Source organism: Pinus tabuliformis, chromosome 3_2 (genome assembly GCF_031772625.1).
Source record: "Pinus tabuliformis cultivar Carrire ecotype Pingquan chromosome 3_2, CPIR1, whole genome shotgun sequence".
Classification (NCBI taxonomy): Eukaryota; Viridiplantae; Streptophyta; class Pinopsida; order Pinales; family Pinaceae; genus Pinus; species Pinus tabuliformis.
This window is the reverse complement of record NC_142302.1, coordinates 1,017,155,228-1,017,171,256: the sequence shown is the minus strand read 5'-3', so window position 1 is coordinate 1,017,171,256 and position 16,029 is coordinate 1,017,155,228. Positions and strand designations below refer to the sequence as shown.

At 35.0% G+C, this 16,029-nt stretch overlaps 1 protein-coding gene across 1 annotated transcript; it reads left to right on the top strand.

The window, feature by feature from the left end:
* Positions 1-573: 573 nt before the first annotated feature.
* Positions 574-1,110, top strand: LOC149184040 (uncharacterized). Its single transcript, XM_089415204.1, has one exon. It carries the CDS (start codon positions 574-576, stop codon positions 1,108-1,110), a length of 537 nt encoding a protein of 178 aa, XP_089271330.1.
* The last annotated feature ends 14,919 nt before the right edge of the window (positions 1,111-16,029 follow it).

The following is a 16,029-nucleotide window of genomic DNA, read 5'->3' as shown; positions in this document are numbered from 1 at the left end:
GTGTTTTTACGTCGAAAAGGCAAGGGAATTCCATGACTTGAGGTTGGGAGAGCAGACCATGGATGAATTTATCACCCGTTTTACTTCCTTGCTTCGTTACGTGCCTTATATTAGAGAGGAAAAAGCTAAGGTGCAAAGGTTTGTTAGTAGTTTACCTCTGTATATGCGAGAAAGGATTGAGTTTTACAATCCAAAGAGAATGGATGAAGCAATACGTAAAGCCAAGATTTGTTACCAGCAGAGTAAACAAAAGGGAGAAATGCCAGGTAAAAGATGGAATGATAAGAGAAGTAATAAATCGGCTGGAAACAATAAAGGGAATTGCAGTAGTGGTAGCAAGGGAGTTGGCAAGGGGCAGAACAACAGAGCTGTACAAAAAAATCCATTCAGGTCCAAGCCAACCAATGAGTCCAGAGTCAGTGGGCAAGACCTCCAGTGCAGCGTTGGGGTTGGAGAAAAGGAACTGAACAGTTATCACAAATACATGAAGTATCGACAGTCGGCGACATAGGACGTAGTCTACCAAGGATCAATGTAGCCCTGGACGATCGTCAGGCGGAGTACCAGCCGACCATGGTGGAATTCGAAGGTAAAATCTCAAACCTTACTGTAGTTATTTTAATTGATCTTGGAGCCACATTAAGTTATATTAGAACTAAGGTGGTAGAACATTGTAAACTCCAACCTGTTAAATTCAAGAATCCATGGCTAGTACAGCTGGCTACAGGGGCCAAGAGGCAAGTGCTTGTAAAAGTCAATAACTGCTCTTTAAAGATAGCAGGGCAGCCAGTGATGGCGGATTTAAATATACTACCCCTTGGTTCATATGATGTTCTGATCGTTATGGACTGGTTAGAAAAGAACTGGTCATTGGTCAATTGCAAAACAAAGACTATTTATTATAGAGATGAACTTGAAGCAAAGCAAGAGATGGAAGGAATTAAGCGGGCAATACAAGTTCGGCCAATAACTGCATCTCAGTTCGCGAAATGCAACAGGAAGGGGTGTCAAATTTATGCCATCCAAGTGGGCTATGCTAACTCGAAAGATAAAACAGCCACGTTGGATAACATCCCTATGATAGAAGAATTTGCGGATGTATTTCCATAAGAGATTCCCGAACTGCCGCCTAAGAGGGATATAGACTTTACCATCAAATTGGTACCAGGGGCAACACCGGTGTCTCGAGTGCCCTATAGAATGAGTGTACCTGAGTTGACAGAGTTAAAAATGAAGTTACAGGAAGTGTTGGACAAAAACTATATTTGCCCTAGTGTGTCTCCGTGGGGAGCTCTAGTATTATTTGTTAAGAAAAAGGACGAGACCCTTCGCATGTGTATAGATTATCGTCAGCTGAACAAACTGACAATCAAAAATAAGTATCCTCTACCCTGTATTGATGAATTTTTCGATCAAGTGAAAGGTGCAACAATATTTTCCAAGATCGATTTGTGATTAGGTTATCTCCAAATCAGGATTAAGGAAGAAGATATAGCTAAAACAACTTTTAGAACAAGGTATGGAGATTACGAGTTTGTGGTGCTACCCTTTGGGTTAACTAACGCCCCCGCAACTTTCATGTGCTTGATGAACAACATATTTCATCGATATTTGGATAGATTTGTGCTGATATTTATTGATGATATATTGATATATTCCCTCACTATGGAAGAGCATAAGGAGCACCTTAGATTGGTGTTGCAAACTCTCCAAGAACACTAGTTATATGCCAAGTTCAGCAAGTGCGACTTCTTCAAGGAAGAAATGCAGAATCTGGGCCATATAATCACAAAGGAAGGGATCGCGGTAGACCCTGAAAAGATAAGGACCATAATGGAGTGGCCCGTACCGAAAGATGTAGCAGACATCAGGTCCTTTATGGGGTTAGCCGGTTATTACAAACGATTTGTAGAAGGCTTCTCAAGAGTAGCATATCCTATCACCTCCCTACAGAAAAATGAAGAGCATTCAAATGGACCCCGGAATGTCAAAGAAGTTTTGAGTAGCTTAAGCATCTGCTCACCACCGCACCCATTTTGAGCATAGCTGATCCTAATAAGGACTATGTGGTGTGCACTGACGCAAGCAAGGAAGGTGTGGGAGGTGTGTTGATGCAAGAAGGGAAAGTAATTGCTTACGAGTCAAGGAAACTAAAAGAGCATGAGCAGAAATATTCTGCTTATGACTTAGAGTTGGCAGCCGTCATACACGCCTTGAAGATGTGGCGACATTATCTTATGGGAAGGAATTTTTTGTTACTGACAGACCACCACACTCTGACTAATTATTTTAGCCAGCCCACTTTAAACACTAGGCAAGTGCGGTGGGTAGATTTCTTAAGTGGCTTTGACTTTGAAATCAAACATCTGAAGGGGAAAGAAAACAGGGTGGCAGATGCTTTAAGTCGGAAAGTACAATGTTTGTATGAAATTTCCTTTAGCGAATGGAAAAGCCCCTTCGAGGAAATGATAAAAAAGGCAGCAGAACAAGATATTGTATACCAACAAATAAAACAGCAAGTACAGCTATCTACCAGCGAGAAGAATCAACAAGGATATGAGATGGATGATGCTGGAATGTTGTACTACAAAAAAAGGCTATATGTACCTAATCAAAACAACATTAAAAATCTGATTCTGGATGAATTTCACATCAGTCACTATGCTGGACACCCAAGATATCAGAAAATGATCACCGAGCTTCGAAAAGAATACTACTGGCCGGGAATGAAGAAGAATGTGGCTGAGTATTTGGCACGGTGCTTGGAATGCCAACAAATTAAGGCAGAGCATCAACATCCAGCGGGGTTATTGCAACCATTACCCATTCCATAATGGAAGTGGGAAACCATTTCCATGGATTTTATAACAGGGTTGCCTAAGAAAAACAATAATAACGATTCCATCATGGTGGTGGTGGAAAAATTGAGTACAGCAGCACATTTTATACCTGTGCAATCCACCTACAGAGTTGTACAGATTCCCAAATCTTCATGCAAAATGTGTTTAAATTGCATGGACTCCCAAAGACGATAATTTCATATCGTGACATGAAATTCACATTGCTCTTTTGAAAGACATTATTTGCAGAGTTAGGGACACAAATGAACTTCAATACAACGTATCACCCCGAGATCGACGGACAAATAGAGCGGGTGAACCAGGCGATAGAAGACATGTTAAGGGCGTATGTAATGGAACAACCAACTGAGTGGGAGGAGTATTTGCACTTGGTTGAGTTTGCATACGATAATGGCTATCATACTTCATTACAAATGAGCCCCTTTGAGGTTTTGTATGGGCAGAAGTGCCGCACACCCTCAAGCTGGGGTGGACCTGAAGACAAATTAAGGTTAGGCCCAGAAATGCTTAAGGAAAAGGAGGAAATGGTCAAAAGGGTATGCTCTAATTTAAAAGCTACTCAGGATAGGCAAAAGAACTTTGCTGACTGGAAGAGGAGGTTTAAAGAATACCAAGTCGGTGACCATGTTTATGTGAGAATTCAAGAAAGGAGGAGTACATTGCAATGGACCGGTTGTGCCAAGTTGGCACCCCGATATTGTGGACCATTCCAAGTCTTGGCAAGAATTGGGCCGATGGCTTACGAGGTTGCCCTGCCAAGTTACATCCGGGTCCATAATGTATTCCATGTCTCTGTGTTAAAAAAATACGTTTATGATTCTAAACATGTGATCAGGTGGCAGGATATACAGGTGAGGATTATTTGCAGTAGACTAGTCTAAAAGTTTTCTTTAAAAGAGACTGATTCAAAATATTGCATGTTGCAGGTCGAACCGGAAGGAGAAGTCTTGGTCGAGCCATTGAGCATCCTCGACCGAAGAGAAGTACAACTGCGGAAGCAAGTTATTACCCAAGTTAAAGTGAAATGGCAACACTTTGTGCCTGATGAGGCCACCTGGGGAGATGAAGAGCTCAAGAAAAAGGCTTATCCGGAGTTGTTTTTGGTCAACGGACATCGAGACGATGTCCAATTTTAGGAGGGGAAGATGTAATGCCCCAGGGGAATGTAAATATTGACTTTACTATGGTTAAAACTGAATATGACATTGTTAATGGTTTTCAAATTCAATAATATTTTTATTATTTCTTTAATAAGATAAGAAATGTTTTTATTGGAAAAAGATGTTGGCAACTTCTGGGGGGGAAGTTGCGAGAAATGGTTGCAGTGAACTGCAACCCTAACTACCTCATAACTGGAAAGGTTTCCAGGGTAAAGGGGAAAAAAATTTAGTCTGTGCTGTAGGGACAGGCAGAGAAAAAAAAGAAAAAGGATGGCTAAGTCTGGTGAGGACCAGATAGCTAAGCACTAGGTGCAGAATTTCTTTCCGAGGACAGTGGTCTTGCAAGAGAGCACAGGGGAGAGATTCTGGTCCCGAAAGACAAATCTTGAGGTTGGGTGGCAGATTAGAAGTGGCAGACAAGAGAAAGTTCCGCTTCTATAAGACTACGAGGATCACCACAATACAGGGAGCAGAGGTGAGCAGTTCTGTTGCAATATTATTGGCACATCAAACAGACAGGTATGGAAAATTCTAACTGTTGTGATTAAACAAGTCTGTGTCATTTAGAAAACTTAAGAATTGTAACAGAAACTTCTGTGTAGCTATGCCTCACAAAAGAAAGCAAGCAGTATTACGATAATAACATTTACAAATTAAAAATGTTATTTGCTTGTTAAAAAAAAAGAAGGTGATTTACACTTAGGACCCTCGTAGGTTGAGGTAGCTATTAACAGGGTGTCACTGTAGGAAACCATGGGGTGTAAGGAAAATTGAACCATGAGAAACCCCTGTTGAGGACCGAGGAATTCCCGATGGAAGGGTAATATGAATTTCTTGGGTAAGCAAAGTTTTCTCCATTGCTAATTTCTGGTGTGTAGGGAGTTGAAAACTGGAACAAACGGTAAAGCTTAATGCCCGGAAGGAACGTTTAAGGGCGTATATGCATTTCATGGAAATTTACACAGGTGTCAATGGTGCATGAAAACCCTAGGAACATATTTTCTCCTTAAGGTATTGGGAGAGGAGGGCTCTGGCGTGCCAAATTGGTAACTTCCTGAGTTAAGCGAATAAGCATGGTGGGTAATTTCTGTAGTTTTGATTATATAATGAGCAAGACAGAACAAACGAGGTGATAGTAATTTTATTAAGTCATCCGTTCAATAAAACAAGAACCATGCATTATTCACGTAAATAGACTAGAAAAATGCTCAGAACATTTCCATGAAAATGACAGCGGGAATCAAAGAAAGCCGTGATGAAACCCTTTAATAATTCTACTAACAGTATAAGACAATGAATGAATGAAGCACAGGGCTGTAACATACATTTCGATCTCTGACAACTCCTACAAGGAAAACATGTAAAGATAGAGTTATTATCCTCGCACCAATCCTCTGGCATCAACCAGGTAAATAAAAAAAGAATAAAGCAATGTCAGACAGAGTGGGTTTCGTAAAAACCTGTGACAGCCCATAATGAAAGTAAGACAAGGAACCTTGACCGAGGCTGCTACAGTCATGCACTTTCCATTCAATTATGAAACATAATTCTAAGGAAAAGTACATATTAACGTGCAACAAATGTAGCAGAATAAAAGCCAGTCCATATCCAAACCCTTGAATCATATGCATAGACACACATGAATTAATTCAAGAAAAAGCAGTAAATTTCCAATAGACCGATATCTCTCTGGTTGACCTGGAGGATTAATACTGAAACACTGTTGTCTGTTAAATAAACAGAAGCCTCGAGATGAAACCGTGGCAAGGGTAATTCAAAATTACAATAAATACCCACTGTTCGAACTTCGCCGGAGTCAAACCCTCTACATGAATAGTCGTGTAGGGTTTCAACCCTCCTACAACATACAGTCTATCAAAAACATAAAAATTCTAACTACTGTAGGACTATAAGCTAAATGGGAAAACCATTTCAGTTAATAGTAGAAACCAAAACTCTATCCAATTTGCAACAAGACAAGCTTCGCCAGAACCTTAAATCTCGAGATAAACCCCTTACCCAGGATTTCAGTGGCGAGTTTGGTGAAACGCTCCATAGCAGTGCATAGCTCTGGAGTTCTGGTGAAGAGTCCTTGCCAATAGAGACTCGAGCAACCATTAGTTAATAGATGTTAGGAAAATGCTTGACCAGAAGAGCATTATGTCAGGAAATTCTAATCATTGGAAACAAACTCACTTGAGCTTTGCCAAACAGCGCCGACGCGATAACCTGGTTCTAAGAGCACTAACGCATGCAAGGCCCCATAGCCATAGCAGAGCGGGACGCGAAGGGAAAGTAGCGGAAAAATGGAGCTGGCGCCAAAGTGTGGAAACAACATAACCAATCATATTATAGTTGATTCAACCCCCAAAGGAACCTGAGCCGTAGATCTCCAAAACTCCATGACCACCGTCGATGGGGTAGCAAGCACCACAATAGAAACTACGAGAAACGAGCCTGCTCGTGCCGCGTATAGGGTAGAGCCATATGAAACCACGCAGAATCCAAAGCACAGATCAAGCGTACAGATAATCAAATGTGCAATTAATAGAAATTGCCAGATTTCCCTCCATATTATCCCTTTGCAGGTCGCGAGGAGGCGGGAGCTTTCCCAAGGTGACAAGCAGTTAATGAAACCTGAGTGATTAGGACCAAAACCTTTTTACTGTCGCCGGAAAGTAACGAAATGATTGACAGATAAATGACTTGGAAGGTCTGCAGCAGTAAAGTGCCGAGACATGTTACAAGGTGACGTGTCATAAGAACCTTTCCATACGTTGGTAATACCTTGTAAAAAAAATAAATTCATGGAGACATTACACCCTAGGTCACTTTGATTGTTCGGGTTAACCATCAAACTTGTCATTTCAATAAATTCTTTTCAAATTTTAGAGAAATTACACTGAAAAAACCCACTGGGGAGACATCCAAAAAATCGCACTAAAAATAACTCGTTAAATAAGTCTATTCTGTTTTATTAATAATTGATATAAATTCTAATTAAAAATTATTTAAAAACTAATATAGAATATACTAAAAAATATAAACAACACACCTAACTCTTTTTAAATATAAATATTTGAAATAAAATTTATAATAAGATGTAAATACACATTATTTAGTCTTCAAGCCTCCACAATTATTCATTGATGTGATTATTTACAAAATATTTTCTTATAATCTATATATTGATCAAATAAGCCTAAAATGAATAATATACTAGTTTATCTATTAAGGCTTATGTGATCAATAATGAATTAAGCACAATCTTTTCGTAGAAATCAAATAAGAGAAATTGTTGGTTGAAGCTTTTAGAACCAACAAGTGTGGACGAGATGAAGAGGCAGACTATGGCAAAGGCTTAAATAGAGAGCAATGTAGAGACCAAAATTTTAAGTCTCTACATTGCTCTCTATTTAAGCATTTGCCATGGTTTGAAACAGGTGAGCCAAAAAATTCTCTTTGCTTCATTAAATATATTAGTTATTAAATTGAAAATTTTCATTTATAAAATTATTAAAATATAATTTATAATAAAATAGTTAAAATTAAATTGAATCTACATGTTTTACTATTAATAATTATTATTTAGTTTGGAAGATTATTTTAATTGGACGAATTTACTTTTTTCACTATATTTCTTGTTAATAAATTGTTTAATCTTCATAATTAGAGTTCCCCAATGGTTTGTAATGGTGCTTAATACATTTATGCATTCAAAAATACATTTTAAACAACAAAAAATCTTAAAATTGTGTTGTGAGATTTTGGTGAAAAAACTATTTCATTTATAAAATCTAGTTCTCTACTTAAAGTATTTGTATATTCTTTCAAGTCAAGCTCTATTGTGACCCAACCAAAAGTAGGGAAAATTTTAAGGATGAAATTTCATTTTAAAGTTTAGAAACCTTGGCCAATCTTAATAATGGCTAATATGAAAATTGTAAAAAATCTGGTGATATTTCTATAGAAATATTTATATTTCGAATATTTTTATATTAGGTGATTTTAAAGATAAAATGATGATATACTTTAAACTTTGGTCACATCATTTTAGAAAAAATGAAAATTGGCCAATATTTTTTTGAGAAAATCATAGAAAATTAACCCAAATAAAAATATTAACCCCTAAAATTTTATCAATCCAAAAATGATTTTTCAAATGAAACGCACTCAAACCAATATAATTCAAACATATAAAAAATAATAATTAATAATTATTATAATAAAGTTAATTACTTTATGTTTTTATATAAGATAGAAAAAACCTACCGGGCAGTGTAGTTACTGGCCACTCCGCCGGCACGATTTACGATCGACGGAACAATCAGCTACATCACGGTTAGAATTCAATTCCATTCTCCTCTCGAAGAGTTTGTTTTTTTATGGAATATATTTTTTTTATAAATTACTCGGTAGTGTGCCAAAGCGGCTGCACGATTTACGACAGCTGAACTTTCGAATTTGTCACACAATACTAAATTGCGTAGTCTTATAGTTATCTCATGCATTGACAATAAATAATGCAGGATGAATTTAATTACCCGCATCGTTTAAATGGTAGATTTTAACCGACGGACCAAATCTCCGTTGCGATGAAAACGACAAGCAAATACCACCTGTTCTCACGCCTCCACCGCAAAGAAATATTACACTCGCATATTGAACCAGTAGTGGTCATTGTTTTTATTATTATTATTATTGGCCGCTTCTTGTGCAATCCCCAAGATTGATTTATTTATTTATTATCATGGTGAATCGATAATTAATAATTTATTAGAGTAAAAGATCAAATCTAACTATTGCCATTACAGCAATAACATTTTACCAATTTTGTGAGCACCGTCTACGAGAGAGGACACAGCATGCTCCCGCGCCTCCGCTACCACCAAGAAGAGATTCTCTCAAAAGTGAATAGAAAACAATATTTCACTCGCAAATTCCCGATGTGCCACTCCTTCTTCTCATTATTACTATCTATTACCTCCCCGGTTTTTCTCCCGTCCGCATGCATTGCAACGATCCCAGGTTGTTATTACCATTTCGTTCTATAAAATCCTCAACCTATTTTAACTTGCGCTCTACGTTTCCTTGTTTCAACAAATACCACAGAAGGCAAACTGAACACTACGTTATACGTTGCTTTCGAACGTCTTCGACCATCCTAAACGTCGCTGTCGACAGCAAGATGGAGATGAAGTGTAGCAGCAACATGAGGGAGAGGAGTGTTCTTGTTCAGTGCAACGGCGACGGGGGATGGTACCTTCTTTCCCTATCTCTTCTTCACGGCCCTAAACTCCGCATTCACTATGAATCATCATGTGTGACCAAAAGCGACGAGGAGTTGGCGTTGACAGACTTCACAACGGTGGAGGATCTGTGCGCCAACTTCCGTTATCCATTCACACAACTGAAAGACAATGAGTGTGGAAAAGTGATTCCGGGGTGGCACATAGTGGCGTCTTATTCACCTGCGCAACATGGAGGCTCTGTTGAAGATGATGGCTATAAATATTTCGATGCTCGCCTGGAGAAGGTCAGATTTCGATTACATTTTCATTTTCAAGAAATAAATTTTCTAGATGTACGGTTACACTTTTCAAATTTATAATCTCAGTTAGTTCGAATCTCATCCTGTAACATATTTGTTTGTATTGCTATTATCTACATGGTTTGTAACACTATTTACCTTATTTCTTCTGAATAACAAAATGTTATTTGTGGACGTAGCTAAAAAGAAAGCTAAGAACCAACATTTTCATTCTTAAATTTAAAGCTATATTTGCTTTTAATCCCATTAAGGTGCAACAACGCAATGCTGGACGCATTGACTCTGTTCTCCACCGATCACAAAGACCCACCTTTGCCCCTTTTAATCAAAATTATCTCAAAAGATAAAAGTTAAGAGGCTACAAGTATTTCAAAAACGGTTAATAGTTTGGTTTCTTAGGGATCAAACTTAATCGCAACCATAACGTTTGCTGTTTATTTTACTTTATCCATCGTACTGGTGAAATATTCCCGATCTAGGGTTCTTAGAATTGAGGGAATGAGTGATATGTGGGTGGGTGATGGCTACACGGCTTCGCCTTCTTTCTTGGCCTTGGCTTAGCTTAATTACTTTGCTCATGGGGCAAAGATGGCATCCGAGTAAGGAGCAGAGAGTAGAGTTGAAGAGCCCAACCCAACGAACAGTGTGAAAGGTTGAAGAGGGCGCTTGAAGGCGAGAGAGAACTATGCCGAAGCCAAATATATCGATCTAATGGCTAAGTAACTCTGAAGATGTCTTTTCTTTGAGTCTGATCCAGGAAGGCTAATCATGTAATTTGGGGAATATGGGGAATAAAATAAGGGTAGTGAAAGAGTTAAGAAACTCTTTTAGCTTAATTAAGGCAGACTAATCATGCCATTTTGGCAATTTGAACCAGGGTGGTGAGAGAGTTAACAACTCACTTCAACAAGATCTACTTTACTTGATAATTAAAAGATTATAGGTTGAAAACCAAAAAAAAGAGTCTTGTATTCTACAAAAAGTTTGTCTTATACATCAATAAATTTGGTGTTTGGATTGTAATGACCTTAAGAATATGTATTATTAGTGAAAATAATTTATATCAATGAAATAAATTTCTCATCAAAGTAGTAGTATAGTATAGATCAAAATCTTTCTCAAAATGTTAAAATTTAAAGCTAAATAATTCTAGATATCTCTAATTTAGTGCTTTATAAATTGCATACAATTATATAAATGATAACTAAATAAAAAATAAATAAAAAAATAGAAAAACATTATATATCACTCACAAACACCATGAATAAATAAAAAAATAGAAGAACATCATATATCACTCACAAACACCATGAATGTATCTTTCAAACTAGGATATTCCAACATAGGGATTACCAAAGAAAAAAATAAAGGGTTGAGGGATGGAGAAAATTTCCAAGAACTATTTCTAATGAGGGTAGACCTTACTCTATATTTGGCTTACCTTAAAACCTATGATTCTAGGGTGGGAGGACTAGCCTAAAAAAATGGTCATCATGGCAGGTGGTAGATTTTTTTTTTAAATGATGCACAATGTTGTAAGGGGATGAGGATTGGTTTTGAGTGGTTCCTCTGTAACATGACTCTTGGCTAAAGCTCTTTCTTATGGGATAGGTTAATCATAAGTTGAGCCATGAACACAAAACACATTTTTTCCCTTAATAGTTTAAATGATTTCCCAGTATTCTACATTCATATATTGTACTATTCCACTTCACAATTAGAATAGATCTTATACTTTCAAGATTATTTTTAATATAATAGCTAAGAGAAAAACAATGACTAATAATAATCCCTTAAAGAAATGCATAGGATTCAACTAAGTCTTTTATCTTACATATTCCAACCTTTGAAAGGCTTGATTTTTTCCTATTCTAGCTTTCCTACTAACATATTTTTTACTAAGAAAAACAAAAAATGAATAGTAAGTATAAGTTTTCCCTTTTTCCTCCTCTTTTATTTTACATATTCTAATCTTTGAAAGACTTGATTACTTCATGTTCTAGCTTTCTCACTAACATATAATTTACTATAAAAAACAAAAAACTAATAGCTAGTCTCCTAGTTTTCCCTTTGTCCTCTCATCCCTAAAATCAAAACTAAACTAAAAATACTTCTAACAAACATCATAAATCATGCACACCAGTTCTTTGTGTATGAACATCCATTTCTTCATTGGCTTCCTAGTAGATCACTTCCCAAATAGGAAATGTTCCATCCTCTAGCTTTAAATCTTATATTGAGAAGTAGTTTACCTCTTTACTTAACACTCTAAAAGCATTTTTATGGTACACCCCTTTAAAGGGCTTAAATGACTCCTCTATGATATGAAGGAGTAGGGAAAGACAGTTTCTCCACTAAAATTTGTCTATTTTTCAATTTAATTACAAAAAGGGAATCACCTAACACCTGTAGTATTTTATGTCCCTTACCTTTTGAGGAGCTAGGCAAATGATCACAAGGCCAAAAATTATGCCTTACTTTTAGTTCCTCCTCACTAGGAATATTTAACACTTAGGATATAATTATAGGATATAAAAGAACCACTAACATACCATAAGAAAGAGATCTCACTAACACACCCCTCAAAGTTGCCCCAAGGAGGCCTAATGAAATACAAGGTAAAACAAGATCTTTCAAATTTTTAATGTTTTCCTTAACTTGGAATTCTTTAATCATCTTGGTGATTGAAGATCACCCTATTGGGAAATATCTAAACCATTAAGACTAGAAGATTTGTATCCAACCAAATATCATAAATAAAGATACAATAGAAACACAAAGTGTTCTTATTCACAACCTTCACTCAAGTTATTTGTTAGAATAATTTCTCCTAAATAATTTCTTCAATTATTTTCTCTTTAGTAGTATTTTGATTTTTATTTTATTAACATAAAAAAATATATAACACAAATTTTAATATTTACAATTGTATTAAATTATTGGATGGTATATATCTATTGGAATCATGGTTTCTTAACATATAAACATAGTTTTAATTTTGAATTTTTCTTTCATTAAAGTAGGGATAATTGTTTATCATTAACAAGAGGTATATGTGTGTGCAGATAAATTGGTCCAAACATATTCGAGTAAATGGGGAAGATAATTGTATGTGCACATTTGAGATTAGATGGATGGGTGGCCCTAATGTAGGGAAAAGTGATAAAATTCACTGTGAAAACATTTATTTACTTTCTTTTGGTAGCATTGCAACTCATCCATTGTTCAAGGAAGTAGGGAAGGTTTTCAAAGATAAAATATGTAAAGATTTGAGGGACCAAATAGTAGGCCCAAGCAATGAGAATCATTCATGTAACTCTGTTTTTCCTTCTCTAGTTGGTTATGATGATAGTACTAATTCAGAGAAACTAGTCTATGATAATACTAATGTAGAGAAAAGAGTCCTTGTAGAGAAAAGAGTCTCCAAGGATTGTCTTGTAATAGTTGAAGATAAGAATGGATTTCTTGTGTGTAGTATTCAGAAAGTGAGTGAGTAGCTACCAGCAAAATGTAAGTGAGTATCCACAAGTACCAAAGAGGATGTCTCTTTTATTTTGGTTGAACCCAATTTTAATATGATAACATATTATACCAAGGGACCTTAGACGTTTTGCTCATGGTTATTGGGCTAAAGGATAATGTAAATGTTATTTAGTGATTAGTGTGCTATGTTTGGATGTGCATTTTCAAGCCTTTGGAATTGTGGGGTATCACAATCTTATTATTTTATGGAAGATTAGGTGTAAGGTAGTTTTGAGTTGGATAATTGTTTTTCTAGTGTTTTATGTAGTTGAAGGAAGTTTTTCATCAAATCTGAACCCATTTAAGTATTCTCACATTATTTATTATTTTCTTTTTCTTTTTCAAAATTTTCTTTACTATGAATGCTATTGGGAGTGCTTATATAGTGGATTTTCAAAGTGTCTTAATGGTATTAACCATTAGGTACATCCATGCAAATTTTTTCAATCTTATAGATTTTAAAAAGTTCTATGTCATGTGTTTTCTATTGTGTAATACATCATGGTGGGCTTTTACTGGATTTTCCAGTGAAATTTGGAGAACTAAGAAAGCGTTGATGTTATTATCCAAAATTTTCCTTCTAATATGGTTTTTGAAATTAAAGAAGTTTTTAACCTATAATTATAAAACTTGGAAAACCTTTTTATTTGATTTTAGAGCTGAAATTGGTTTGGGGAAATTCTAATAGTAATAAAGCTTAACAAACTTGTTTAAGATTAAATTGTGAGCATATTTTACATTAAGTATTATCTTTAAGGATGATGTATTTGCTAAAATATGCTAAGTAAAATATTTTTATCTAATTTTAATGGTATAATATTGCTACTTTTTCATGTTGTTATAACTTTTGTGCATGAATTATTTTAATGTCTAATTTATTTTTTCATATATATATTTTAGTGGTATAGTAACATCTTTCCATCCTTGAGACTTTGACATACCTATTATTCATTGTAAACCAAATATAGTTCATACACTAGCATGTGGTTATAGTGATTTCTATTTCTTTTTTAAGAACTATAGATGAAGCTCATTGTCTTTAGATATTTATCTAGCTAACATCATTTATATTTTAGGTATGTTTGGGAAGCTTGTTGGCCGTGGATTCAATATGGCTAGTCTGTATTGAATGATTGTTTGTGTATGTGTGTGTGGACAGTGGTTCTTAAGGAATCTTGAAATAAATGTTTCATTAGCGAACATGTGTCCATGAATATATTACTCCCATTTTCTTTTTTAGCAGCTATTATAACTTATGTTTTTAAAATTTCCTTTTGTTCGTGTTATTAGAAGGTATTTTCAAGATTTTTCTTTGTATTGTGTCATTATTGCTAGAATTTTCTATAGGCTTGGCTACAATAGTCCAAGAGTACTTATGTTCTACTATTTGAGGCAACTAAACTTGTTTCTAAACCAAGAAGGGATGTTATAGCATTTGAGGTAACCAAAATTGTTTCTAATGCAAATATGAATGGAGAATATGTTCAATGATGAGCTAAATAATATTAATTTTTTTTGGTTGATTTTTTATTATCTTAATTTCCATAATTCAAATCTTCTTTCAAAAAATTGTGTATCATAACTAGTAGTTTACTAATCTTATCAACTCTTTCTCCCTATGTTTGTAAGTGTTGTTATAAAAATCGTGCTTATTTTTATAAATTATTATAGAGATATGAAATATTTTTTTATAAAATAAAATGGGGATGTTAAATTTGTTTCTCCTTATGAAAATAGTGCTTATTTTTATAAATTGTTATAGAGATATGAAATATATTTTAAAAGTAAAGAAATATTTTTATAAAATACAATGGTGTATGTTAAATTTGTTTAAAGTTGGAGTGCCTCATACTTAGGAGAAGACCTTTTCTATATGATAACTTGGTTTTTATCGATTCTCAATTTCCTTTTATATCACATATTGTGAATATGTACCCATAAATACATTATTATGTTTTGTTTTTTCATCATCATTGCATATTACGACTATAAAATACTTATTTTTCAATGTTTTTAAAATGGTTTTGCAATCAAACTAAACAACCAACACACCATTATTGAAAATATATTATTATGAAAACCAAAAAGAAAAAAAATGTAACCATAACTACATGACACACCCTAGTAGATCAATAACTAGAATATAATGGATCCTTTGTAGAAGGATAGCTAAATGTTGACATAATCACCTATATATAATTATTAGATCTTCAAAGTTAAAGGTACAATTAATTTTAAAGTTGTTCCATATATTAGTTCCATAGAGTTCTGACCTTCTCAACAACCTATGAGACATCTGTGAATACTTGCTAATGGAATAGTATGTCTATTTAATTTTGGAGCTTACCATTGTATCTTATGGCTACAAAATTTCTACTTGGTCACATTATTTGGAGTATACAAAAAGTAATTTTATGTGTTTTCATCCTTAGTTGAGAGTTGTATTAACAATTCTATAAAAGAAATAACAAATTATTGTCAAACTTGGTAAACAATAGTGACAATGAAATTGACATAAACACTAAGGATATAACCTTATAGAAACTTTAGTATTAAAAAAATTTAATTCAACTACTCAAGGTTTAATACCACCGAGCTACTATGACCAAGAGGGTTAGCTCAATTCTTGTCAAAGTACCTTTTCTATTAAGAGGTCAAAAGTTCAATCTTTAGACATACTCAACACGAGGCTCAATGGTTGAGTTGAAACAGAGGAAGTGGTCCCTATAGGAAGTCTATAATTTTTATAAAGACCTTACCATATATTATAGGCATCAAAGAGGACTAATCAAAGATTCAGTAGCAAGCCTTTAAAGTTCACATGTTGTATAAAGACATAGCGCGTTCCTAAGTTATTTTCAATAACCCAAAGAAAGGTGATGATGTTGTTGCTTGTGAAATCAAGAAATTATTAAGAGGAAATCCCTCATATACC